Consider the following 27,896-nt stretch of genomic DNA (forward strand, 5'->3'; position numbering starts at 1 on the left):
AAATAAACCACCCACAACCAAAAGCAGTTCCTTTTTCCTAATAGTTTAATTAGACTTTAATGATTTATTGCTCATCTGCAAGGATTAATATTGCATTCATTAAAAATCATTCATATACAAAATAAACCTCTCGCTCCCGGCCCAACGCTGCCGCTGCCATCAGCCCCGGGCTCCCCCAACATGGCTTATCCAGACACGGAGCCCTTGCGCCGGGATTCCACCCGCCATGGGTGGGAACGGGGAGCCGGGACCCCCGGCCGTGGGGGACTCACAGGGAAGGGGGGATGCTCCCAGTCCTTCTCACACACGTCCATCCCAGCGGGCTAAGCCGTCCCCAGGGAGGTCTGGGGGATGATGGAGGGGACCCAGGTGATTCCCGGGATGTGGAGGGCAGTGAGGCAGGTGATGCCCAAATCTATGGAGCGAGCGTCCAGGAGATCAGGCAGGGTGGGAGACAGGAACAGTCAGAGGACACGGAGGAGGGGATGAGAGGGGGATGATCCCAGCAGCTCTCCCAGCTCCTGCCTCCCCAAAGAGCTTTGCACCCCCAGACCTGCAAATTCCCTGGGAAGGGCTCATGCAGGTGGATCCCTGCAAAGGGGGGAAGGAGCAGCTCCATGAGCTGGGAGGTGCCGGCTGCTCCTTCCCTCCCTTGGGTGGGGAAAGGAACAGGAGATTTGGGAAGGATAAAAAAAGCCAAGAGGAACCCCAGTGGGTTGGAAGGAGCTTCCCCACACCCCAGCACTAGCTGGGAAAGGGAAATGTCAGCAGGGTGGGCACGGAGAAGGTGATGGGAGCAGCTGGGACACATGGAGAGAGGGTGAGGAAAACAGCAACAGGGAGCAGAAGGGCCAGCCTGGGGTATGGGGAAGGCTCATCTCTGCATCCAGCTCAAAAAAAAATAGTGAAATACCCCCAAAACCCACCCCAGACACCCTCAACACCACCCAGCACTTCCCAGTGGGAGATGGGAAGGCGGCCATGTCCTTTAAAGAGTGCTTCCTCTTTCAAACATCTCTGTAAGGATCAGAAAGGAAAAGAGGAAGAAAAATCCAAACAAATGGAAAAAAAAAAGTTTAAAACTCAATTAAGGTGCAGTTTGGCTAAAAATAAAATAAAATAAAAAAACCTAGGAGAGATGAGGATAATGCTGGGAAAGCGACCCCCATCCGGATTCAGATTAGCACCCTGAAACACTGAACTCCCCTGGACCCAGGTGGCCAGCAAACCCAGGCCAGTGGCCACCAAACCTGGGCCACCTCAGCGCAGGGACCTGGGCTGGGCTTGGGCACAGTCATCCCCTTTGCCAGGTGTCCTGCAGGCCACTCTGCTCCCAGGAAGCACCCGGAGCAGGGATCTAGCAGCTAAAACTGGGCTCTTTAAGGCAATTTAGAAGTTGCAGATAATCCACACAAAGAAATAGAAGATAAAGTAGAAGAGCATCTCCGGATCCGCAGGGAGCCCGGCTGAGACCGACGTGGGCTGGAAAGGTGGGAAAAAATACAAAATAAAAGCCAAAATAAACCATTGCTGCAGGAATGAAGTGCCCTTGAGACAGCAGGAAAGGGAAAGCCTCTCCTGGAGCCAGGGCTGGGAATCAGCGGCTTCAGCCACATGAAAGCAAGAAGCAAATCCCAGATTGTCTGGCAAGATCAGACGGGGATGCAATCATGGAAAAGAGGGAGAAAAGAAAACCTGACCGTAAAATCACAGATAAAATGTAAAAACAGGTTCTGATGGTGGTTAAGAAAAAAAAAAAAAAAAAAAGGTAAACCAAAATAAAAATTATTTTTAAAAATAATCTCTCAAATGTTGCCTTGTGTGGTCTGGTCCTTCATGGAAATGGTCCCGTCAGTATCTAGGAGAGAAGGAAGGGACAGTGAGGGACACAGGAGGTGCTGCTGTGCCAGAGCAAGGGGATCCCCCAGGCAATGGGATTCTAGACTGGGCTGGCAGGGACTTTAAAGCTTATCTCATTCCATGGGCAGGGGGGACACCTTCCACTATCCCAGGCTGCTCCAAGTCATGTCCAACCTGCCCTTGGACCCTTCCAGGGATGGGGCAGCCACAGCTGCTCTGGGCACTCTGTGCCAGGGCCTCCCCACCCTCACAATGAAGAATTCCTTCCCAGTATCCCATCTAACCCTGCCCCCTGGCAGTGGGAAACCATTCCCTCTTGTCCTGTCCCTCCAGGCCCCTGTCCAAAGTCCCTCTCCAGCTCTCCCAGAGCCTCTTTAGGCACTGGAAAGGGCTCTAAGCTGTCTTGGGAGCCTTCCAGCTCTCCCAGGAGGGCTCCAGCCCTCAAAGCATCTCCGTGGCCTCCTTTGGACACGCTCCAGCTGCTCCACATCCTTCTGCTGTTGGAGACCCTAGAGCTGGAGGCAGAACTCCAAACCAAGGGGCAGCTGGGAGCTCCTGCCCAGGCAGTTCTCACCTGTAGTAGTTGGGTTTGAAAGGCCCATTTTTGTTGAGTCCCAGGTATTTGGCCTGGTCGTCCGTCAGCTCCGTCAGGTGGGCGTCGAACGATGGCAGGTGCAAACTGGCCACATACTCATCTGGGAATGGAACAGGGAAAACGGGATCAGGGGCCCACATCCCCCACCACAACATGGGGAGGTGATGATTGGAAGGTCTGGCTGGGCAGCACCTCAGGTTTACCATCACCCAAAGCAGAGCTGAGCCCAAGCCTGGGCTGGATGTGCCCCTAAAGGCACAAGGAGGACAGGGAAAACCCCAGAGAAGGGAGGCTGCAGCATGTGGGATGCCTCCCCTGCTGCAGAACACTAATGAAAATAAATCAAATAAGCCCCACATATTTTAAGGTCACTGCCTCAGGTGACTTCCCTGAACTCACAGTCCCTTTGGAAGTGTTTCCCAGCCCGGGTTTGAGTTCTCCTGACACTGCTGGCACACGGATTCCCCAGGGCAAAGTCAGTTCCTTCACTCACCCATCTTCTTTGGCAGCAGGTAAACGTCCTGCTTGTACCGGCCCTCGGGAGCATTGTAGAGCTCAATCAGAGCCAGAGCCTGTGGAGAGCACAGGGATAAGGTGGGAACAGTCAGGAATGGCCACCAGCTTGGGCAGCACAAAGCTCACAAAGCCAGAGTAGGATCTGGGAGCTGAAGGGACAGTGCAACCATTTCCATCATGCCTTGAGGGAAAGGCTCCCACCCCGGGTACAGCCCTGTCTGGGTCTCCATAATCCCACTGAAGGGATCAGATCAGCAATCAGATGCCACCCAGCTGGTGTGCAGCATCTGGGCTCAACACCCCAGGGAAAAACATGAGGATGGTTTAGGGTTAGCAGCTCTTCTCCTCTTGAACCACCCAGCTGCTGTGGCACATGGAAATGGAGGGGCTGCTCCTCAGAAACTGGTAGCACCCAAAAAGCAGGGTCATTCCTTCAGGACAGATGGAACTGCATCCCCTGAGTGCTGGCTTCTAGTGTTGGGAACCAAGTCTAAAACACAGGCCTGTTCCCTCTCCACCTGAGCTGACAGGAGTGAGGACAAGGGAATTCCCCACTGTCAGTCTGGCTGTCCTTTCCCATGAGCACCAGTGCCACCAGACCCCTCCGTGTTCCCAGTCCAAACAAAGCCTTGCTTTGAGGTAACTCAAACCTGTGCTAGGTGGGCCTAAACCAATGCTGGAGGAGCTTAAATCTGTGCTAGAGGGGCTTAAACCTGTGCTGGGGAAGGTTAAACCCATGCTAGGGGGTCTCAAACCTGTCCTAGGAGGGCTCTAACCTGTCTGGAGGAAGCTAAAACCTGTCTTTCAGCCCAGCAGGATTTGTGCCATGAAACCACTCATTTAAAAGCCCTCCCAAAACTTGCTGTACCCAAAACACTGGGTCCACGCCAGCAATAACTCCAGCCCAGACAAAATGGTATTTCTGGCAGTGGTGCCACCTCAAGGACCAATCCTTGAGCGTGTTCCCGGCTCATTCCAAACCATCCCCACCCTGAGGCTAGTGCAGGGCCCCACCCACATACGGACCTGCGTGGTGGCTGTGATGGAGAGAACGAAGGTGGGAACTGTGGAGCAGCTCAGGTTGAGCAGACGGCCCTGGGAGAAAGCAGGAGTCAGCACAGAGCTGGACATGCTCCCAAATCCAAACCCAACTGAGTTCCCAGATGGGCTTCACCTCCACCCCCTCCCGGCACAGGGGACCAGGGAACAAGAGCACGGTGAGCAGAGCATTTCAAGTCTGCTCCAGTTTCCACCTTAACTCTTCATTTCAAGGCAGAGGAATGTTTTGGGACCCTAGAAAAGCCAGTCCCTCCTCCTGCCAGAACAGCTCCTGTGGAAGAGGAGCCACCAGCACCTGGGAAACCCTGCACAGATGGGGTTTGCCTGAGTGGGACGAATCCCAGCTCGGAAGAACGGAGCCAGATGGCACCTCTGCGGCTGCATGTGGGATATGACACACCCGCCCACAAGAAAAGGAAATAATAAAATAAATAAAATAAATCAAAAACTCCTTTTTTGAGCCCTGAAGCTCCTTCCAGCACTTTTCCACCTGGCTAAATGTGTGGTTTCCCGATGAAGGCCCAAAGCTCCAGGGCCCAGCTCTGCACACACACCTCGGCCAGCAGCACCACGCGCTTCCCGTCGGGCCAGATGACGTGGTCCACTTGGGAGCGCACCCGCTCCCAGGTCAGCTCCGGCGTGCGCAGGCTGGTCTGCAACGGGAGGAGGAAGAGGCTGGAGCCGGGCTGGAGCCGGGCTGGAGCCGGGCAGGGGCGCACGGCCGGAGGGGCCGGCACTCACCACGTCAATCTCGGTGTTGGAGTGGCCCATGTTGCACACGATGCAGCTGTTCTTCATCCGGTCCAGGTGCTCCCTGGTCACCACGTTCTTGTTCCCTGCAGGCACAGAGGGCACAGCTGATCCCACAGCTGTGGGATCACAAACCCCCTCCGGTTTCTCCTTCCCTGAACTCGAGTCAGAGTAGCTCAGCTTGGGGCAACATCAGGTGAACTTCCCCGGGACATTTGCCCTTCTGGTTGTGACAGCAGAGAACACCTGGGACAAGTGCTGTTGTGGAATATCCTGAGCTGGAAGGGATCCACAAGGGTCATCAAGTCCAACTCCTGGACCCTGCATAGGACACTCCCAAAAATCCCACCCTGTGCCTGAGAGCACTGTCCAAATATCCCTTAAGCTCTGGCAGGACTGGGACTGTGACCATTCCCTGGGGAGCCTGTTCAGTGCCCAACTCTTTGATCTTTGCTCCCATTAATTAACCAGGCTCTAGGAGATCCCAAAATACCCTGAGAACAAGTGGCCAAGATGTCCCTCTGCTCTGGGCCAGGACTGTGGTCAAATAGCAAATCAGGGGGAAAAGCTCCTGGCAGAGCCCAGCTATTGTGGAAAACGAGGAGCACACAGCAGTGAAATGTCCTCCATTCCCAGCCTCCTTGAGACCTCACTTGGGAATGAAGCTCCTCAGCCTGCTCCAACCTTGTCTATCCCTACCTGTGCAGGTGATGACGACATCCACCTGACGGATTACTTCGCTCAGCTTCACCACCCGAAATCCATCCATGCTGGCAAAAAAAGGGGAGTAGGAGCCATGAGGAGGAGGAGAAGCTTGTTCCTTCTCTTCCCCAGGCCATGAGGGATCTCAGCAGCTCCAAACTGCTCTGGCAGCAGCCCAGGCTCTCCTCTACCCCTCCAGGGACGCTGGTGCCACGAGGGAAGGCTGTGCAACAGTTCAGATGTCCAACCCACTTTTGGAAATGTTGGATGAGCCAGGAATGTGTGGCATAGAGGCTTGAGCAGCCTCCCCAAACCAGCCAGTGAACACCTTCTGCCCAGCAGCCCATCCCTAAAACCTGCCTGAGCCCTTCCCTATCCCACCCCAACAAGGTGCATGTTCTCCAAAATGAGCCACAGATCGCCCTTAGCTTCACTCCAGCCTCTGGCAGGCTTTGGAAGAGCAGAGACATTCCTATGCAGGTGGGAATACCTTACCAGGCTTGGAGAGCACAGATGGGGTCGATCTCTGTGACATACACGATGGCTCCCAGGGCTTTCAGGGCAGCACAGCATCCCTTCCCGACCTGCCGAGGCAAGAGGATCCCAGTGAGGCAGGACACACACACACCAGTGCTACACAGACACACCCTGCCCTAAACAGCCCAGGCTAGGAGATCCTCACCCCAGCCACCTGCCCAGCGCCAGGAGCAGCTCAGGATGTAGCTGGTGAGTGGCACAACTGCCACAAGCCCAGCTGCCCCTCCAAGGCCACCAGCTTCCCACTGCCAGAGGGCAGGATTAGACAGGATATTGGGAAGGAATTCCCCCCTGTGGGAGTGGTGAGGCCCTGGCACAGGCTGTCCAGAGAAGCTGTGGCTGCCCCATCTGGAAATATCCATGGCAGGAGTTTCCCAACCCAATGCTCTCACAGCTTGTGCAGCCCCAACACTGCAGGAGCTTTTCTCCAAGCAGGAATTAAAGACAGCTTAGAGGAGCACACACTGCCCTCTTGGCTTTAAACTGCAGGATTTACAGAGCCATCCTGCACTCCTCAGGGGGCAGATCCTCCATCCCATGCTGCCCACATCAGCATAGGGAGCACAGGGTTCCTGCAACAGCACCTTGGACTTGTTCCCTCTTCTTAGTGGAAAATTAAAACAAAGTTCAGGTCTCCACATCACCAACCCACACCAACATCTGGCTCTGCTGCATCAACTCTACTCAGCCCCATTTTGTGACCAGAAAGGTGCTGGACCAAAACATTTCCAGAGAGACCCTCACTTATCACCCAGCTCCAATCTCAGGACCACACCAGGCCGGACCAACTGGGACTCAACTCACATCCAAAGGGGAAACTATTCAGGGTGAACAGGCTGGGAGAGCTAAGGGTGTTCAGCCTGGAGGACAGCAAACTACAGCAGGACCTTAAGAGCCACTTCCAGTGCCTAAAGGGGCTCCTGGAGAGCTGAAGAGGGACTGTGGACAAGGGATGGAGAAACAGGACAAGGGCAAATGGCTTCCCATTGCAAGAGATCAGGGTTAGATGGGATAGCGGGAAGGGATTCTTCCCTGTGAGGGTGGTGAGGCACTGGAATGGACTTCTCAGAAAAGCTGTGGCTCCTCATCCCTGGAAGCGTTCAAGTTTGGATTGGGCTTGGAGCAACCAGGTCTAGTGGAAGGTGTCCCTGTCCATGGCAGGGAGTGGAACTGGATGAGCTTGAAGTTCCCTTCCAACCCAAATATGGGTTGAAAGTCTGGGATTCTCTGACTTTCCTGTTGTGAAGAAGTCCAGGAAAGCTTGGGACAGACCCTAGAGACAACAACAGCCAGCACAACTCCTGCCTGGAGAATGAGGCACCAGCTCAGAGTGCTCGGTGAGAGCCAGCACAGTCTCTTGGTCAAGCAAAGCTGGGCTCCACTGGCGCCTAAATGAATTAGGGAGCAAATTCCTGCTGGGAAGAGCCTTTGCAGCTCCTGCCAGTCCCTGCACAGTGCTGGAGGATAAACACTCACATGGACATGCACAGATGGAGGGAAGGTGGCAGCCCCCAGCTCCAGCTCTTCCAGGGTGGAATCAGTCACAAGTTCATGATACAATTTCCCTCTGCCAGATTATTATTCCCAGGGAGAAACTGCCTGCCCTGCTCAGTGACAGCCAGGCTGGATGCTGAACCTGGGCCAGGGACAGCAGATGGGAGCACCCGTGGGTAGTTATAATTCAGGCCAGTGTTCCCAGCAACTGTCAGCTGTGCAGCCCAGTTCATTTGCAGCAAACTGAGAAATCTGATTCTTGATCTCCATCCTCCCAGCAGATTAGAGCAAGATTTCCCTGGTTATGGCTCACCAGGTTGGATCTACTCCTTACAGCAAGGGCGAATGGCCTTTGCACAGGGGATTGCAGGATGCTGAGCTTGGGGGAGGCCAGCACAGCTCACAGAACTCACCTCCCCATAACCACAAACCACCACTTGCTTCCCTCCAAACATCACATCCGTGGTCCTCTTCAGGCTGGGGGACAGAGAGAGACCTGTGTTGGGATCAGTCAAGCCCAAAACCAGGTCAAAGCAGCAGAGCCCGATCTCTGCTTCAGAGCAGCCAGAGCCAAACCCACCCGTGTGGAAGTGCCAGTGGGGAAAAGAGCTGGACTCACCCATCCAGGATGGATTCCCGGCAGCAATACAGGTTATCAAACTTCTGCTTGGTGACGGAGTCATTCACGTTCATGGCTGGGACACAGAGCTTCCCAGCCTTGGAGAGCTGGTACAGCCTGGGAGAGGGCAGAGGCAGGTCAGAGCACACAGCAGCAGCTCCCTGAGATCTGTGGGTCTGCCTTCCCAGAGCTCCCACCTGTGCACGCCGGTCACGCTCTCCTCCACAATCCCCCGGATCTTCTTGAACACGCTGGGGTATTTCTTATAAACCCAGTGGGTCAGGTCCCCACCATCATCCAGGATCTACAGAATGGGCACAAAGGAACAGGGAGCAGTCAGGCCTCCCACTGGGAAATGCACTGGCCGAGGACGGGATGGGGAAAATGATTTGGAGGAGCATCTTCAGGCACTGCTGGAGGGGCTGTTTGGGCAGAGGCCTGGGGGCCAGGACTCCTGGGTTCCCCTTGGTGCCTGCAACTCAGGGTCTCCTCCAAAACACTGAAATTCCTTACCCCTGTGTGGAGCTGCTGGTCCTAACAGGATTTCCTGCCTCTGCTATTGCTCTGCAGCCTGGAAAGGTGACCACAGGCAGCACTAACTAACTAGGCTGAGCTCAGGACGCCACAACATTCATGCCCTGAAAGCAAACGGGAGAGGAGAGGCTGTGGGAGGTGTCATGGCCCACAGATACACCACTGGTGACCGCAGACAACACACCAAGGGGGGATATTGGCTTTGACAAGGGAAGGGTCCCCACGATGATCCCAGCTTTGGGAGGGAAAGGGCAGATGGCCTCTATGCTGAGAAAGGAGAGGTTGGGGCAGCTCCTGCAGGAGGAAACAGGAGCCATTTCTTGGCTTATGGCAGCTCCACCAGGAGTTGTTCCCTTGCCATTGGGATGTGCCAACTCTGGACATCATCTCTGCAGCTCCTGACATTCCCACATAAGGCTGTTCCCAGCTCATCTCCAGCTGCTGTTCTCCAAGAGCCCCCTTTAGTGGGGGTCAGAGGCCCTTTGAAGGCCAGTAGGTTCCCAGGAACAGCCCCAGGGTAGAAAGGAGGAAGAGGAAGGGCTGGAGAAAGCTCCTCACCATGTTGGCCTGCCAGCCATCTACGTTAACACAGCGGTCAATGCACCACCAGAAATCATCCTCTGACTCCCCTTTCCAGGCAAACACAGCAACACCTGAAAGAACCGGAGCATCCTTGGAGTTTGCTGGGCTTGGCAGAGCTCTCTCCTGCTTGGCCAACTCCACAAACACAGGGACACAAGAGCCAAGGGGCCATGCAGAGATCACATCACAGCCCACACCAGGATCAGACCTGTCCATCCCTCCCTAGAAGATATTCCCCAAAAAATATTAATTCCCGAAAATGGAAATAGGGAAAAAAAAAACCAAAACCAGAGAAATAATAATAAATAAATAATAAGAAAACAATACTACTAACAATAAACAGTATAAAAATAAATAAAATATAACTTTAAAAATATAAAATTTAAATATCTTTTATACTTTTATAATTTTATATTTATTCCTATTTCTTTTATTAGTTTATATATTATATCCATTTTATTTATACTCTATATAAAATATATCTATATGCATTTTATAAATATCTATACATGTATTCATATGCTTATATTGTATATTTTATGTTAATACATATGTAGTATAAAATATTTCTAAATGTAAATGACAGTTCTATAATTTTATAATATAAATTTTCTATTATACACACTTAAATTTATATAATTATCTATATTATTTTATATTATATTATAATAAATATGTTGATTTATATTATTGTATATTACATTAAATATTCTTAAACATATAAATAAAGAATGGAATATATATAAATATAAACCGAAATATACACAAATAAAAAGTATAGTATATAAAAAGTGTATTTTATATACTTTTATAAAGTATATAAAATCTTCTCGTTCCCTAGAAGCTTTCCCCTGGGATGAGGCCCGGAGGCAGGAGGGTAGCAGGGCTCCCCTGGCCGCACTCACCAGCCTCTGCCAGGGCCGCGGCCACCTCGTTCTGGGTGGAGTAGATGTTGCAGGCAGACCAGCGGCACTGCGCCCCCAGCGCACACAGCGTCTCGATCAGCACCTGCGGGACAGCGGCACGGCCACGCCTCAGGGACAGCCGGGGACAGCGACAACGGCGGGCAGGGACAACGGGGGTCAGGGATAATCCGGGGGTCAGCGACAACCGGGGTCAGGGATAAACCGGGGGTCAGGGATAACCCGGGGGTCAGGGATAACCTGGGGGGTCAGGGATAACCCGGGGGGTCAGGGATAACCTGGGGGGTCAGGGACAACCGGGGGTCAGGGACAACCCTGAGGGGGGTCAGGGACAACCCCCGGGGGTCAGGGATGTCTCCAGGGTCAGGGACAACCCTGGGGGGTCAGGGACAACCAGGGGGCCAGGGACAACCCGGGGGGTCAGGGACAACCGGTGTCAGGGATAACCCGGGGGTCGGGGACAACCCCGGGGGATCAGGGAGGACCCTGAGGGGTCATGGGCAACCAGGGGGGGTCAGGGATGTCCCCAGGGTCAGGGATAATCCCGGGGCATCAGGGACAACCCCGGGGTCAGGGACAACCTGAAGAGTCAGGGACAACCCCAGGGTCAGGGACAACCCCCGGGGGTCAGGGATGTCTCCAGGGTCAGGGACAACCCTGGGGGGTCAGGGACAACCAGGGGGCCAGGGACAACCCGGGGGGTCAGGGACAACCGGTGTCAGGGATAACCCGGGGGTCGGGGACAACCCCGGGGGATCAGGGAGGACCCTGAGGGGTCATGGGCAACCAGGGGGGGTCAGGGATGTCCCCAGGGTCAGGGATAATCCCGGGGCATCAGGGACAACCCCGGGGTCAGGGACAACCTGAAGAGTCAGGGACAACCCCAGGGTCAGGGACAACCCTGAGGGGTCAGGGATAAACTAGGGGGTCAGGGACAAGCCGGGGGATCAGGGACAACCCTGAGGGGGGTCAGGGACAACCCTGAGGGGGGTCAGGGACAACCCTGAGGGGGGTCAGGGACAACCCTGAGGGGGGTCAGAGATGTCCCCAGCACAACAGCAGGCCTCAGGCAGCAGTGATGGGCACAGGAACCAAACGCTGCCCTGGGGAAATGCCACCAGCACAACCTTTCCAAAACCCTTCCAGACTCTACTGAACCTGCCTTGTCCCACTCCGGAGAGATAAAGAACTTTCTTCCCCAGGGCAAAGCTGATGTCCCACCCCAGGCCCCCAAACAAGCGGCCACTCACCGCAGTCTGTGCTGTGATGTGGGTACAGCCCACGATTTTAGCTCCAGCCAAAGGCTTCTCCCCCTGGGCTCGTTTCCTGAGCGAAATCAGAGCAGACATGTCTGCAAAAGAAAGAGAGGTTTTAATGCTGGTTCAGTCCATGGGGTCCCCTCTCTGCCACAGCTCCCCTCCTTTTAGGGCCTCCCAGGATACCTCCAGCCCCAAAATTTCTGCTGTAGCTGTTACACAGGCAGGGAGAAAACTCCTCAGCCCTGGCCTGGCAGGTCTGTGCAAAACACGACCAAAACTTCAGTGTCATTTGTCACTTGACCAAGGGACAAGGAGAGAGGCAAGGAGGGGTCTGGGACTGACACTGCCTGGGGAAGGCTCCTAAGGACAGTCACCAGCTCTGTGGCAGCAGGTGAAGCACCTGAACTTGAAAACAGACCTGCCACATCTCAGAAGAACTGCTCTAAATGTGCCTGGATTATCCTCCCCTTCCCCTTTCACCCCACTGGCAATGGTAACTCAGCTTCCTGTCACCTCCAGAGGAAGGGGCTGGGATTTTCAGCTTTCATGTCTCTGGAGGTCTTACAAAATCCTTGTCCATCCAAAGCCAACAAAAAATTAAACCCTACAAGAGCTGTGCTCCTGCTAGAAAAGGAAAGGGACACAGCATCATCATTTGCTGGCACATCTTGCTCTTCCCTAACTGATCGGGGAGGAAAAACAGGATATCCAAGGCTGCAGCAGGAGTGGGAATTGCCACTCCTGGTGTCCAGAAGCTGCCCCAAGCCCCAGAAGCCCCACACTCCACGTGGTACCTTGCTCGGCAATCTCAATCTCCCGGCGCCCAAACTCTGCCTGTTTGATGTTCTTCACACAGAAATTGCTGCTGCCCTTGGAGTTGGTTTGTTGTTTCTCTCGGGGGGACACCTCGTCATCAGAGCTGTCTGTGTATGAGGCAGCTAAACCAAAAGAGGAACGAGTGTTACGCCAGGCCTCATGAATCCAGGAACCTCCTACCCTTCAGGTTTCTACTCTGTTTCCTTTCCCAGTTTTCACTCCTGGCTCAAACTACCAATCTCCTAAGGAAAGGCAACACCCTGAAGGAATTTTGCACTCTTTTTCTTTACAACAACCCAGAGGTAACAGGATTATCACCTGGCAATCAATGCCTGAGCTTCGGGAATGCCTGGAATCATTCCCTCAGCATCCAAGTACACACAGCAGCACAAATCCTGCCACAGGGTGTGAGCAGCACATTCACTGCAGCACTCACACCGGGTTTGTGAGAGGAGGACACAAGGGCAGGACCTGGCACCTACCGGAGCTGTAGCTGTCGGTGGAAGACTGGGAGATGGAGCGGGACAGGGACCGACGGCCCGTCTTCGTCGGGAATTTGGTGAACTCCTGCATGTCATCTGCAAATTGGATTTGCTGGGAGCAAAGGAAAGAAGTGCTAAATCAGGAGGTGATCCTTAGGGCATGGCAGATCCCCGAGCTATAGGGACACACAGATCCCTTCTGTGCACAAAAATTAACATCGCCAAATACAAGGTTACAGATGGCAAAAATTAAATCCCTTCCTCTACCTGAACAACTGCCACCAGGTTTTTGTCACCCTGCAGGTTTGACACAACGCCTGAAGATAAACAGCCCACCCTGAAACACCCCCTTTAACCCACTCCCAGCTCCCTCAGGCTCTTTCAGGAATCACACTCTTTGTACAACCCACAGCCCATGTGGAGGCAGAGCCCCTGCTCCCCCAGCCCCTGCCCCAACCAATCCTGGCAGATTTCTGCCAAAAAATGCAGCAGCAAGAAAGTTGGGGTGGTCCCAACAGATCCCTGGTGCTTCCAGGCTCTTTCCCAGGAGCAGAGCATCCCGCAGGTTAAAAACACCACACATCCTTCCAAAACTGACACTAAAAGCACAGGAAAAAAACCTCAGCAAGAGAGAACATTTCAACAAAAAGAAGTTGACATTGCATTGGCTTTCAGCCTCCTCTGCAGGACAAGATGTTTCCATTGGAAGAGAACCCCCAAAACAGCCACCTCTCTCAGCCAGAGGCAACTCAAGGCTCCAGCACCTTCCACCAGATCATCAAATTCAACTGTGTTGGGCCAAAAAGAGAGGAAAAATAACCCCAAACTGCTCAGCTGCTGCACTCACCCCGAGTGAGCAGCCAGCAAAGGGCTTTATTGCTGCTCCTGTCAGGGAAAGGAGAGATGAAAGGGAATTAGGGAAAGCCCCAGGAAATCCAGCCTGCAGCCCCCTCCCTGCTGCCATGCAGGAGACCCTGACAAAGAACCCCAGCACGGCCCCTTCGCTCAGATCACGTTGCTGCAGGATTTAATTTTGCCATTTAACAGGGATGAGATGTCATGGCAGCGAGTGGGATTAACAAAGCATTCCCAAGACCCAGGAGACCTCAAGAGGAGTCCTGGAGAAATCAAGATGATGGAAAGAGACAGCCCAGAGCAGCCTCAAGGAGGGGTTTTTTATGCCACAGCCATCCCAAAAGCTCCCTGAAAGCTTTGATGCAGGAAACAGCCTTTGGAGGGGAGAAGAATGAAACTATTTAGTTGAAATGATCCATTCCAGAAAGGAGGAATCTGCACAAGCTGGAGCTGGGGTGGCTGCAGCACCAGTACAGCTTTTTGGGCTGGAAAAGGTAACAATTCTACAGTATCACAGCAGTTGGTCCAAAACCAGCATGTTATTCCACTTGGGAAGGGACAAGGGGGCATGAAAGCCATGGCTCTCGCCAAGGGAGGCCAGGAGAGAAGATGTGGGACTCCAGCATCCCTTCCAGGAACTGACTGGCACAGATCAGATCCATCACCACACCCAGCCAAGCATCCCAGGCATTCCTGTGGGTGCTACTGCTGCAAGATTTCCAGCCAGCTCCTCCATCCTGGACACATCACAGCCCATTATCTGCTTCCTCAAACAGACTTCCCAGCAGACTCCAGTTGGATTCTGAGGCAAACTACTTTAGTTTGTATTAGTGGAAGGAAAAGGAATGGTAAATGGAGACAGAAGGTTTGGTTTTGCAATTGCTTGAGGTCATTTGGTGCAGGGGGAGGATTTGGAGGGCACCACAACCTCCATCCCCACGGGAGAGCAGAGGGAGGTTGTGGAGGGCAGGATCCAGAGGCCATCACAACCCTATCCCCACAGGAGGGCAGAGGGAGGATGTGGAGGAGACCACAACCCTCATCCCCACAGGAAAGTTGATTCCAGGGATAAGAGGGGCAGAAGCACTTGCAGGCAGGTACCAACATTGTGCTCAGGGTGTCTGGCAGCAGCTGGCAGGTTTCCCAACAAGAATGATGTTGCTGGAATTCGTTCAAGGTCTATTGCTTGGATCAATCTTCCCCACACAGCCTGGGATAGGCTTGTGCTGCTTCCACGCTGGTGTACTGCTCACGGGCACTTCCAAGGAGGAAAAAGTATCAGCAATTTCAGGACACAAGATTTCCATGCCTTCACATCCAGCTCTTCCTCTGGCAGCTCATCAAACCAGAGGGTATAAAAAACATTCTGTATAAAACAGCTGCTGGCATTAGAACAGCTTAAAGTGTTAGCCGAGGAATTTTCTGTATGTCAGGGAAAGGTTTCCAGGGAAGAGGTGACCCAGGAGGAAAAAAACATAAGGCACAATGCTCCAGCCCAGGATGCAGGTCTGTCCTGGCCTGCAGCACCCAGGATGTGTGAGCTCCAGGACAGGGCAATTCCCTTCAGGGAAATGTGCTGCCTGGATGGTCTCATGGAGCACAGCTCCTTTGGGATGCAGTGGGAGAGGATGGGATGGAGGGATGCTGCACTGCCTGGTCCCACAACATCCCACACCACAAAATCCACCTCCCCTCAGGGCTCCAGCTGTGAGTGCTGAGCCAGCTCAGAGGCACAACCCCATTCTGCAAGAGTAACAGGAGGTCTAGAAACATGGGAATAAAGGGAGAGAAAAAGCAAGTGCTAAACAAACCAAGTGCCGAATTACCCCCAGTAATCCCTACCGTGGCTTTACCAGGGCTCAGCTGAACTCCCCAGCTTAGCAAAATCTGCCCTGGCTAAAATTATCATCAAACACCACGAGCAGCCCCCAAATCCAAGGCACCATCCGAACACCCAGCCCCTGTGAGCCCGGGAAATTACCGCTGTGTCCGGCAGCGCGCGGCGGGAGCCGAGGGACGTGGGACAAGGCACTGGAGCAGAGGTGCGTGACCAGTGCCCTCCACGTGCCAGGCGCTCGAGCTGCATTAAGGAGACAGAGAAAATCTCCTAATCCCTCTGCCTGTCATGGGAATTGGAATGAGTGGCATTCCCGGCCGGGGGCAGCTCAGCTCCCAAAAGCACCGAGCGCATCCCAAACCTCGACCTGCTGGAAGCGGCTTTTCCAACCGGGTGGAGCACAAGGGTTCAAGAGCAAGGAAAATATTTTTTCATCCCAGAAATTCATGATCAAGGAGGGAAAACAAGGCAGCACCCATTTCCCTGCACAGGAATGAAGCCAGGGGTTTTCAGCATCAGTGCCCTGGAAAAGCAGATGGGGCTGGAGATGGAAGGGGCCAAATGAGCAGCTCCTCACTTAGAGCAGCAGGGATTTGGGGATATGTTCTGCAGGAAAACAGCAGGATCCACCATCTTCTGCCAAGTTCTACCAGAGCATCTTCGGGCACTGCCTGCTCCTGGTCACACCAGCCAAGCCATGAGGGCATTTTCTCCCTTTGGGAAATCTACTGCCACTGTGCCTATTCCCAGACAGATCTGACACTGCCCAACAACAGCTCTTCATGTTCAGCTCAAACCACCCTTTCCATGCCTAGAGCTGAGGGAGCACACCACCCTATCTGGCCACACTGCCTAGAGCATCCCAAACCACCAGGAAGCTGGAGTATCAGCCTGAACAAGCTTCTCTCCAGGGTATAGGGATAAATCCAGTGAGAACACTGGCAGGGCAGAGCCAAACCCAGCAGTTCAAGTGTCCCCAGCACGAACAGCCCCATTTGTTTAATTATTGCGACACAGGAAGGGCAAACAGATTGCAGGTCTGGATTGGTACCATCTCAACAAACTGGCAGCTCATGACTGCAGGGTGTGCCATCCTCCATGGCTGATCCCAAGCACTTTCCCAGTGGTCAGCCAGGAGAGCAGTTTTTGGAGCTGAAAGAGTAAGAAAATTCCACTCCCTGACTCCAGGGAGAGGGAGCTGTAGACACAGTTGGATTTACCCTAGGCACAGATTAGCCCAGCATGTCCCTCTTACACAGGACAGCCCCACTTTTCATTTTAACACTCCTTCCATTCCCAGAACAGCTCCAGAGAGGTCACTTAAGCTCCTTTGTTGTGCTACACATCCCTGATTGCATCACATGCACCCTTAGGGGAGAGCAGGAGCAGGTTGTGGAAGGAACAGAGATTTCAGAAAGCATCCACCAACTCACAGCTGACATGGCTCATCAATGCACAGGCTCCACAGGGGAAAGGACATGGGCTGGGAAGCAGCTCCAGGCTCTATTCCTAGCACCTCCAGGTTTGCTTCAGCAATCCTTTTTTAACTGTTATTATTTATTATTAGGGATAACGTGAGTGTCAGCACATACACAGCCATGGGAGAAGTGTCCTCCCAACCACTTCTGTCCTGGATCAGAGGAGGGGGGACAGGAGCAGGCTCCACACATCACCCAAGATAAGCAGGAAGCAACGAACCATCTAAAACCCTCCAGACTTCTGAGTCTGACATCCGCGGATGTGAGGACACAGCAGAGTCGCCCAGGGAGAAACAGCAAAATGGGAGGAGAGCACATTCCTACAGTCACACAACCACCTCTGAAGCAGAAGAGCCTCTGCAACCCACTTCTGGCCTCCCAGGAGAAAACCTGGAAGGATCCAGAGTCCTGGGACCTTTCCTTTGGCTGCAGAAAACCAGCAGCAAGGATCAAGACTTATTTGTTCCCCTTATTTAATATTACTATTTATTCCTCCCAATTTATTATTTATTCCTTATTTCTCCCAAACAAAACCTCCCTGGCAGAGGCTGGGAGGGCACTGCTCGATGTCCATGCTGCCAAGGCAGCCCTGACATGACCTGTCCTTTGAGTTCATAATTTCTTTGTCATTCCTGGAAATTCAGGCAGATAAGGAATGTTTTACAGCTCAAACAAGCATCCTCCTCCTCACCAGGTCTGCTCCCACAGGAGACAGGAGCAGCAGCTCAGAGCAGGGCTGGGCTTCACCCACCTGGAGATGGGCACCTTCAAGTTTCAGTCTCCTCATCTGCAGAAGGACAGAGAGCTGCTGGTTTTTCCTGAGGAGGAGCTGGGTCAGGCATTTCTAAAGGACGAGTTGTTTTAATCCACTGATTTGCAGAAAGGACTCAGCACAGCATCCAGGGGGGGCAGAGGCATCCCAGGGAATGAGGCCCTTCAGCCTCATCAGTAGAGGGGAAAAAAGTCAGATAACCAGTGTTCTTCATTCCAGGTTAAAAAGAAGAGAGAAGCAGCTTTGCCTGAGCCACCTCCTCAGGGAAGGGACAGAACTCTTCCAAGGTGTTTTCAGAGCCACCCAGATCCTAGAGGAGACCCCAAGCTTCCTGACCAGGAGAAAAGAGCTATTGCCACGTTTGCTTCCCTGAGACCATCCCAAAGCCTCCAGCTGCAGGTTCCCAGTGCTCCCAGAGTGTGTCCCTGTGCTGGCCCCCAGAGCTGGCCCTATTCCCACTGTGGCCATGCCAGGGTGCTGGGTTTGTTTAGAGGACTTGGCTGCCCTGTCCTCAGGCCCCCTCTGCTCCATTTCCAGGCTGGAATTGCCAGCCCCTGTTCCCACAGGACACTGTCTAGACATGAGGCTGGAAACAGGGGACACACAGGGGGACACAGCTCCTGCTCCACAATACAAGAGGACGTGGATTTTTGGGGTGGCAATCAGCAAGGCAGACAGGGATGGGGTTAGGGTTCTTCTCCTGTGAGTTTATCCAGCCTGGAAGGGTACTGCTGGATCACAGCACTCCTTAAGGACAGAAGGAAGGGGAAAATGAGGTACTTGAAAAAGGCGGATGGAGGATCAGGACCGGCAAATCTCCCACCCTGACAACTCACCATCCTCATCCCCAAACCACTGCGGAGGGGAGGCTTTGCAGGCAGATTTGGCTCTGTGACTCAAACCATCCCATTCTCCCACCTCCAAGCTCTGGTCATGCGTGCCAGTGCAAACTTGGATGGCAAAGGGCTGCACAAATTCACAGCAGACTGTGGCCAAGCCCATGGAAGAACCACCAGCTCCCCAGTTCACACGTCCCAGCAGCAAATGAATCCCCAGCCAGAGCACATGGCCAGGGGAAGGTGGAGGATTTTCCCCAGCAGTGCCCACTGCTTCTTTCCACGGGAATGCTGGAGGAGCAGCAGAGCTGCTCAGCAAGCATCTCCTGGTCCTCCCCAGCCTGAGCACCAAGGGCTCTGTGAGAGATCGAGGTGGAACAACCTTCAGGAAAAAGGACCTGCTTCTGCTCCAGGTGTGGCCATTACAAGAGGAGAACTTTCTCCTGGTGGTTCCCCCAGCTTTTAGAAGAAACCTCAAACGCTCCATTCAGACATCACAGCTGGAAGAGCTTCCTGAGGGTGCTGCTCTGTGAATGGAGGCACAGCCATGTGGAATTTGGTGCTCCTGGATCTGTACCTCTCACTCCCAGAGGGTTCCCAGGGCAGGCTGTTTTCCCTAGAGGCACAGATCTGCCTGGCACTCGCCCCACGAACTCCCAGAGCAGGAATCCCAGCCAAATCTCTGCCTGGAAACCTTTACACTGCTCCCAGTGAAGAAATAAAAAGGCACTGAGGTTCTGGCAAAGCAAACCAGCCAAGCCCTGATCCCAACCTCCATCCTCCACTGCCAGGGAAAGGCTGGTTGGGTAAAGCACTGAGGAAAAAAATAAAAACAACAAACAAACCAACTAATTTTCTGTGATTCCAAGAAGAGAATTAAGAACTTCCGCATGAATCCCAAAACTTGACAGAGAAAAAAAAAATAACACCAGGAAAGAAAGAGACCCATTCCAAAGGTTAATAGGCTGGAAATCACCACAAGATTTCAGTCCTGATGGGAATCACCGTAAATGCCAGTTAAAGGAAAAATAAACAGAAGGAGGGATTCAATAAAAGAAATGTGATTTTGAGTGTTAAATAGTAACTGGGGACAAATCCTGCCTCATAAACACCTGGAGGTCAAAGGTGTGCTCCAGCAGGAGCAGAGGGAAAACTTCCCACCAGCAGATAAGGAGATATCTAGTTCTTGGCCTGCAGGAACCAAGGCAAAGTCTCAGGCCGGCTTTGATGGACCAGGATATGTCCTGAAACACAGAGGGATATCTCCTTCCTGACAGGAACAGCAAAAGTCCAATGTCTGGGATCCCTAAGGGCAGTGAACTCCAGCCGTGTCTCACAGCTTAACCCCATAATCCCCATGAACAGGCAAACAGCAACTGGTCTAAAGCCATCCCAGACTTCTCACCTCGGGATTCATCCCCAGGGCCCACCCAGCCTATGGCCCAGCACATGTTTGGGCAGTAGGAAAATTAGAATTAATTGGAGTTATCGCGCTGGAAGAATTGCACAGTCACGTCCTTGCAAGGACAAGGGGAATGGCTTCCCACCGCCAGAGGGCAGGGAGAGATGGGATATGGGGAAGGAATACCCTGTGAGGGGCCCTGGAGCAGCTGTGGCTGCCCCTGGATCCCTGGGAGGGTCCAGGGCCAGGCTGGAGGGGGATTGGGAGCTGTGGCAGAGGGAGGAACTGGGGGAGCTTTAAGGACCCTTCCAACCCAAACCATTCCCCTATTCCATGACTGTGGGTTAAATCACTTCCAGCAGCTTATGGGGCAATCCGAGGACTGCTGGCCTCCAACAGGCCAGCTGGCAGAGCTGGAAATGTGTTTGTGTGTCAGAGCTGAAAGGGAATCAGCTTTAATTAGCATCAATTTTTAAACTAATTAGAAAATGCCCCTCCAAGCACAGTTGTATGAGACCAAGAGAACACTTGGAAGCTCTGTCAAATGGCTCGTTCAGCAACACCTCATGGTTTGAAGGGAGAGTTCATCACAAAAAACCCCAAAAACCAAATAGAGAAGCCAAACTTCTGCTCTGTAACCCTAAAGGACCTCTTGTGTTTTGAGGGAGGGATCACTCTCCTTAGCACTCTGAGTGCCCCACCTGCCTCCTCTTCTCCCCACAAACTGCCTTGGACAATCTCAGCATCCCAAGACTTCTACTGCTCTGTCAAAAAACCAAAACAGCAAATCCCAGGAGAGGCTCCAGGTACTCTCAGGTACCCTTAGCTGATCCTCCATCCCTGTGTCACAGCTTTAAGGAAAAACACCCCACAGGATCAGCATGGAAACAGAAGCAGCCTGTTCTGGAAAACTGCAAACCCATCCTCCCCCTGCCCTGACTCCCCAAGCCTCTCACTGTGGTATTTCCACTAGAGCTGCCCATCCCTCATTTACCAACAGACAACTTTCAGCCCTGGAAATTACTTGGATTTAGATGCATCTGGTGAGGGCAAAGCAGGAGAAACCTCAGGCTTCAGCATGGGCTTCTCCCTGCTTAGGAGTCTGAGGAATCACCACCAGGATGGACAAACATCTGGACACTGCCTCATGTCACAGCAAGGCAAACCTTTTCCTGCAAACAGGGCTGATTCCAGGAAGCCCCTTTCTTTGAAAGGAGGCAGGAGGGACCAAAGTGATTTCCTTGTGGAGATGGCAAGCTCACTGAATATTTGGAGAAGGGATGTAGGAGACACTATGCTGCCTGCAAGATGCTGACAGCTCCAAGGTCAACAGGGATCAGCCAGATATTCTCGCTCCAAAACATGCCCAGGTTGGATGCAAAACTCTCCCCACAGTGCAGGAATGTGTGACATCTGGGGCTTCCAGTTGGGAGGTGAAAGGAGGAGAGGCAGAAAACAGCAGACACAGGCTGAACCTCACCCTCATTTGGAAGGAGGACACTAAAACATGAATTTCAGGAAGGCAAAGCCTCAAGGAGCCTCCTTTTCCAGGCTGCCCACTTCTTCTCACTGCAAAAGGCCAGAAGGAGAGATCCCCTCCACCCACACCACACAGATAAACCAGGCTCCAGCAGCTCCCACCCAAACCCTGGCTGCTGAATGCAGGCAGCTCCTGAGCCAGGCAGGAACGGGTGCTGCCAGCCAGCTCCAGGTCTGTGGGGGCAGCCAAGGGGAAGCTGCACCCAACTCCAAGGGCTGCGGGAGCCTCACCCGAATTACAATGGAGCCTGTTCAAGGAGCTGGAACATCATGTCCTCGGCCACCTCAGTCCTTTGGCTGTCACCAACCTGAAGTAAACAGATTCTGCAGCAGCAATAAGCTCGTTACCAAGGCCACCGTATTGATCCCAAAGTGTAATTAAAATTCACAGTTCAAGCAGCCCAACTCAGCAGGGCAATGGGGGCAGCTCTGAAAGGCAGGACTGGCCTCAGCTTCCACATCCTGCTTTCTCAAAGACACAGAACGCATGGGGGGAGACCAAAAAAACAGCCCAAATTCTTCACTGTGACAGGGGGGAGGACCTGGCACAGGGGGCCCAGAGCAGCTGTGGCTGCCCCATATCTGGAAGTGTCCAAGGCCAGGCTGGACAGGGCTTGGAGCACTCTGGGACAGTGGAAGTTGTCCCTGCTCATGGCAGGGAGTGGAACTGGGTGATCTTTAAGGTCCCTTCCAATCAGACCATTTCCAAACTACAGCAGCTTCCTCTTTGGACCTTTGGGCCATCAACCAAGATGTCCCAGAGCACCCATTCCCAAGGGTTAACCATGCCAGGGAAGATGGAGGGATGATGTGGGCAGAGAGGGATGGTGCAGAGTGGATTCCAGCACTGCTCAGGGTGCCCAAGCTCCTGGAATTATCCAGTTCCCTGGGAAGGGGCTCCACACAACCTGCTGAGGTGGCACCATGATGCTCCTCCTCGGTGGGCCTCCCTGACCCTTCTCCCAGCCCCTTACAGATACAACCCCTGGTTTCACCAAATCTCACTCTAGGAGAAGTTCTGGCACAAAGTCCTTTGTACTGCGGGCCCTCAGGGCCACCAGCAGGTCCCAGGACAGTCACCTGGAACGTCACCACCATGTGCTGAGTGAAGGTGAGCCAGAGGCCTCAGATAAGCAGCTCTGATCAAAGGCTCAGCAGGAAACATAACGAGCCCTCTGCAAATGTGACTGTCACCCACAGGAAGCTCCCGGTGATAAAACACAGCCAGGCACAAGCAAATCCCTCAGGCTGAGTGCTGAAGTCCCACACATTTCCTGCTCCAAAATCTGGGATGAGGCACTCACCAACTCCTCAGAGGTGCAACCCAGACAGGATCCTCACTTGCAAAGGATTAACTCCAACCTGACCTCGAAAACCTGATTTCCAGAGCAAAATACCCCAGCCTCAACATTTAACAGGGAGCACAGGAACCCACTCCAACATTTGCACAGGCTGGAAAGCATAGAGAAAACTGTTCCCAAAGAAAGTATTGTGGTAGGCTGGTCCCCAGCAGATGATATTTTGGGGAAGGTCAAAACAAAACACTGTGCTCCTGCCTCCAGCACTCTTCCCACACTCCAGACGTGGCTGCTCACATGGGAAGGGGGTCCCATGATAGGTGGTCTTCACCCCTACACCATCAAACGATGACAAGAAATGCTTCTGAAGACTGGGAAGAATGAATATCCAACTTTTCTCCCATCTCCAAAGGACTGACATAAGAGTGGAAACCCAGCCTCCTTCGGGGATGCAGGAGGAAAAGGGGTAAGCAAAAGCCACAGGCTCTGGCACATCATTTTGAAGGTTTGTGCCCTTCAAACCCCCAAAACCTCCTTTCTTCCCCCTCGCTGATTCGACAATTCAATTAAGTGTCCTCTGACCTTGCCCAGTGCCAGGGCACTGGGAGAAGCCTCCCCTCTGGACATCAGGGATACCCTCCAAAACACCCAAACAACAGGATGGTCCCAAGAGCAACTTAGGAAAAAAAAATAGTATTCTACCATTTAATACAACACCAGGAATGAACTGGCCACCCCCCAAACCCCAGTAATTCGTCTCCACTCCAAATACCCCTGTGCTTTTTTTTTTCCCACTTATTAGGGTTTTTATGCACCCTGGGGAAGGTCATACTCATCTCAGGACATCCAGAGGACAATGAGTTGTTCAACTCATCCCAGAATGAGAAGGGAAAACCTCATTATGAGAAGGAAAAACTGCCATGACAGAGCAAGGAACCAAAGAAGTGAAGATGTGGGGAAAGGAATGAGGAGAGTCAGGTGCGCAGTGCCTGCAGAACAGCGGGACAGGAGGGGAGCCACGGCCCCAGACAGGCTCACAAAGGCACAGAGGATTTATGAGCAGCCACTCTAAGGAATTAAATTAAAGGGACAGGAAAAACGAATGGCTACAGGAGCTCTGTCAGGACAAACAAGGGCAGTCTCGTCCCCCTGACAGCCTGAAGGTGGTTTATTTATCACCTGGCCTGGCAGAGCTGCAGGGACCTGGGATAAGTCATGACAGTCAAGTGGAGCAGGAACAGGTCTTTGGGAATGGGCTGTGCAGGGCAGGGATGCAGCTGGCTGCAGCAAGGTCAGCGGTCCACAGCCTGCTGCAGACAGGAATGATGATCTAGAGAGGACAACCAGCCCTCCCCAGGGGCCAGCAGCTCCCCACAGGCTCCATCCCCCTCTCCCCAGCTTTTCCCTGCTCCATCTCTGCCACCCCCACACCAGGCAGCACCCGGCTCGCTGCCACTGCAAAGCTGCAGCGCTGTGCATTAGCATTCCCTGCCACAGCCCGCGGGATCCCGCCGGAGCCGGCCTCTGCAGGGGCACAGCACCACCCCAGCACACCCACCCCGGCCCCACGGGCACCCAACTCACCTCCCCAGAGCCAAACCAGCAGCTTCAGCCCATCTCAGAGCCCAGGAAGGCTGCAGCAGAAAGATCTGCCCGCAGCGTCCATCTGTTTGCCAGCACCCAGGGGTGGAGGAGCCCAGCAGACGGCGGTGCCAGCGGGACAAGGACAAGCGGGGTGAGGTGACAGACAGGGCCAGCACGTGCCGAGCCCCCTGCCCTGCTGTGAGCACGGTGCTGCTCGCCGTGTCCTTCCCACTCCAGGGCACCCCCAGCTCGGCTCGGCTGGGAGTTGAAGGCTCCACCGACTGGCTGACGTGGGCTGGGAAAGCGACGGCTGCCAAGGGCACCTGCAGTCTCCAGGGAGGCAGGGGAGCAGATGCCCAGACGCAGCAGTGATGGCACACAAGGATCTGGAGGAGCACAACCTGCCCTTGAGCTCTCCTGTCATCACCTCCACATCCATGTTCACTAAACCCGGGTAAGCCACCAGCCTCAGCACTCCCAATTTTCCCCAGCAACACCACAGCAGTGGCTGGAGCAGGTGCAGAACTCAGCATCGCTCACCTCTGCCTGCAAACCACTCCTGGGCAAAGAACCACCTTGCTCAGACCAAACTGGGGTCATTATGCTGACAGACCAACCCCCACAAACTGCAGTGAAAAGGGAGCTCTGGCAGAGCCAGGAAATCCCAGCTCTTGGGGGAAAACATCCCCGTTCCTCCTTTCACCTCCACTGACTCAGCTCCTACTTCAGCCTGGAGTTGATCGGATTTAATCTCTTACCTCCTGTTTGTTTCACTTTTTCACCTGAAACAAGTCCCTGACAAGAGAAAACAGCAATGCCAGGGCTGACTCCCAGCTCCAGGTGACCAAACAACGAGACACCAACTTCTCAGCAGCCAGTGTGCTTCCAGTTGCATCCAAAATGCTCCTGCAGGTGCTGGGCTGGATGCTGGTGGGCTCACACTGGCACTTTCCCCAAGCTCCAGCACAAGTTAAGGCTCCTCTGAAAAGCCATTCACAGAGAGAGATGGAGCATGCACTGAGCCTGGACAGGTTCCCACCCTCCCCATCTCCAAATGCCTCACACAAACTGCATCAGCAAAGTTCAGGGAGCCCAAAAACCCAGGAGGGACTTGCTTGAGCAGCACAGCACGATCTTGCCCACCTCCATGCTGATAAGTCATCTCTCTCCACCATATCCACGGCCTCTGACCATGCCAGGAGTTCCAGGGCAGCTGGCACAAAAGTCACTTCGACTTGCAGGGAATCAGAAGGGCGTTTTAATGGTTTAATTGCAATCCTGTTCTGAGACATCAGAGCTGGGGGCACTCAACAGCTTATCTCAGGAGAGCAATTCTCCCTTCATCCTCCTGCCAAGGCCTCTGCCATTCCCCAGCCCTATTTGCAGGAACTAGCCAGGCAAGGAAAACAGGAGCCCGGAGCAATTTGTTCCCTGAGCTCAGCTCAGCGAGCTCCCATCTCTGATGTTATCAGCCTCAAATGTCGTGTGTCGCTCTGGGCACCTTCAATATCCTCACCCAGCCAGGAAGAGCTGCAGCAGCCACTGAGTCCAACCAAGGCTCCTCAAGCTGCACAACCAGCCATGTCTGCAGCACAAAATTCTGAGGATACAACATCTCATCCCTCTGAGAGGCTGGCAAACTTGCCTCTGAGGATGCTCGATGGATTTCTTTTTACCACAGGTATTTGGTTCCATGGGATGCTCTGGGATAAGCAGTCTGCTGTCCCCTTGGAGCAGTCAGCTCAGCCTGGTGCAGTTCACTCTGACAGAGATGATGGTTATGAAAAGGTAAAAACAATCCCTGAGTTCGAGCTGTGCTGAGCCACTGCTGGAAGAGGCAGACACCAGCCCCACATTCCTCTGCTCCTTCCTCCAGGCTATGTCCACAGCCCAGATAAACAGAGCCAAGTCTCCAGCCCCTGCTCCCTGGGAGAGAAGATGCCTTAAATCCAGCTGACCTTCCCCAAGGGCCAGACTCTCCCCAACCCCATCCATGGCCAGAGCAGGCAGGAGAGATTCCCCCAGAGAATGAGGATATTCCCATTCTCTGTGACTGCTCTGCCTTTGCAGCCACCGCTTCCAACCGGCTGCAGCCCCGAGGGGAACACAGTGTTCAGCTGCACAGATCTGTGCAGCGCCTGGAACACGGATCTGCCTTCCTGGCAGGACTAAAACTTCAGCACTGAGCCTGGAGCCCAGGGCCAGTTCCCCAGGTCACTGCACCCTGCTACAGTGGCAAGACCGGTGCTTCAGCGGCATCTGATCATCCCACAGGGCTGTGGGAGCAGGTCTGGGAGATCTCACAGCTCCTGTGAGGCTTTCAAGGATGGAGGGGTACTAGGTGACTGTTTGCGAGCCCAAATGTGCTCCCACCCACACCTCCAACAGAACCCCTGTCCCCAAAAAACTCAACACTTTGAAATCTCTTGGCCACCCTTCTGAGTGACTCACAGCTGGATTCCGGTTAGCTGCTTCTGGCTCTTCCCATATAACAGGTCCCCCCTGCTTTGTCCCAACCACAAAGCCCTGTCACCCCGCAGTCCCACACAAGGGCCCCACCCTGCCTGTCCCTTTCCCGGGGTCACCGTGTCCCCCTGCACTCCTATGCCACAGCCGAGGCCCCTGCTCTGCCCGCAGCCCCCCGGAACCTGCCCTGCACGTCCCAATGCTGCCCTCACCCCCCTGCGGGCCGGGGCTGCTCCCCAGTACAGCCCCTCTCTCCCCAGCACCTGAGCCCTTCCCTCGCAGCCCACACTGGGCCAGCAGGCTCATGCCTGCCACCCCCAGACCGGCCCAGGCCCCTCGTCGGTACCACCTTCCCTCTCCCCCACTAAACGGGGACAAGCCCCACTTCCCAGTTGCCGCCCAACTGGATCAGGTCCAGCTTCCCCAGAACAACCCCCCGTCTGTGGGGCTGCTCTTCCCAGAGCCGGGTGACGGTCCCTCCGCTCCGCAACCGAGGGCTTCTCCCCCAGCCGAGGGCTGTTCCCCGCCCCGACCCCGAGGTGCAGCCCTCACTCCAGCGGGGCTGGTCCGCCCGACCAGGGGCTGCTCCCCTGCCCCCAGACCGGGGACTCAGCCCCGCAGCCGGGAGCTGCTCCCCCTGAACCGCTCGCCCCACAGCCGGGAGGCTTCTGCCTCCGCCCCACCGGCGGCTGTGCCCCTGCAGATGCGGGCTCCTGCCCCGCGGCCGGGGGCTGCTCCCCCGAACCGGGATCTGGGCCCCCGCACCGAGCCGGTTCCCCGCCGGCCCCGCTACCTTCTTGGGGGCCTTGGTGACGGTGGCCATGAAGGAATATTTCTCGGCGTCCTCCACCTCCTTGGCCTGCTTCTCCTCGCCGCCGGCGGGCTCCGGCACCGACATCCTGATGCGGCGGGGAACGCGAGGCGGGCCGCGGCCGCCGGCGGGACGAAACGGGACAGAATAGGGCGGGGCGTTCGGGGAGAACACCGGGAGCGGGTTCGGCTGGGCCCGGCCCGGTTCGGCCCCGCCGGTCCCTCACGCTCGCTGCGGTGCCGCCGGCGCGGTGGCTGCGGCGGGTCTGCGGCCGCCGCGCCAGGGGCGGG

At 54.2% G+C, this 27,896-nt stretch overlaps 1 protein-coding gene across 3 annotated transcripts; it reads right to left on the reverse strand.

Annotated features, from left to right (window-relative positions):
- Positions 1-27: 27 nt before the first annotated feature.
- Positions 28-27,896, reverse strand: AHCYL1 (adenosylhomocysteinase like 1). 3 transcript variants are annotated; one of them, XM_066335741.1, is made up of 17 exons: positions 27,589-27,896; positions 12,729-12,840; positions 12,225-12,368; positions 11,422-11,522; positions 10,154-10,256; positions 9,225-9,319; positions 8,330-8,436; positions 8,133-8,249; positions 7,927-7,990; positions 5,978-6,066; positions 5,480-5,550; positions 4,772-4,866; positions 4,585-4,683; positions 3,998-4,066; positions 2,949-3,027; positions 2,435-2,555; positions 28-1,858 (listed from the first exon to the last, which is right to left on the reverse strand). In XM_066335741.1, exons 1-17 carry the CDS (start codon positions 27,691-27,693, stop codon positions 1,852-1,854), a joined length of 1,578 nt encoding a protein of 525 aa, XP_066191838.1. In that variant the 5' UTR covers positions 27,694-27,896; the 3' UTR covers positions 28-1,851. The 3 variants fall into 3 exon arrangements, 2 of the variants coding, with proteins under 2 accessions (XP_066191838.1, XP_066191839.1); XM_066335742.1 differs by lacking the exon at positions 28-1,858 and having other exon boundaries at positions 2,431-2,555; XR_010745363.1 differs by lacking the exon at positions 28-1,858 and having other exon boundaries at positions 4,585-4,705.

Source organism: Sylvia atricapilla, chromosome 25 (assembly GCF_009819655.1).
Source record: "Sylvia atricapilla isolate bSylAtr1 chromosome 25, bSylAtr1.pri, whole genome shotgun sequence".
Taxonomy (NCBI): Eukaryota; Metazoa; Chordata; class Aves; order Passeriformes; family Sylviidae; genus Sylvia; species Sylvia atricapilla.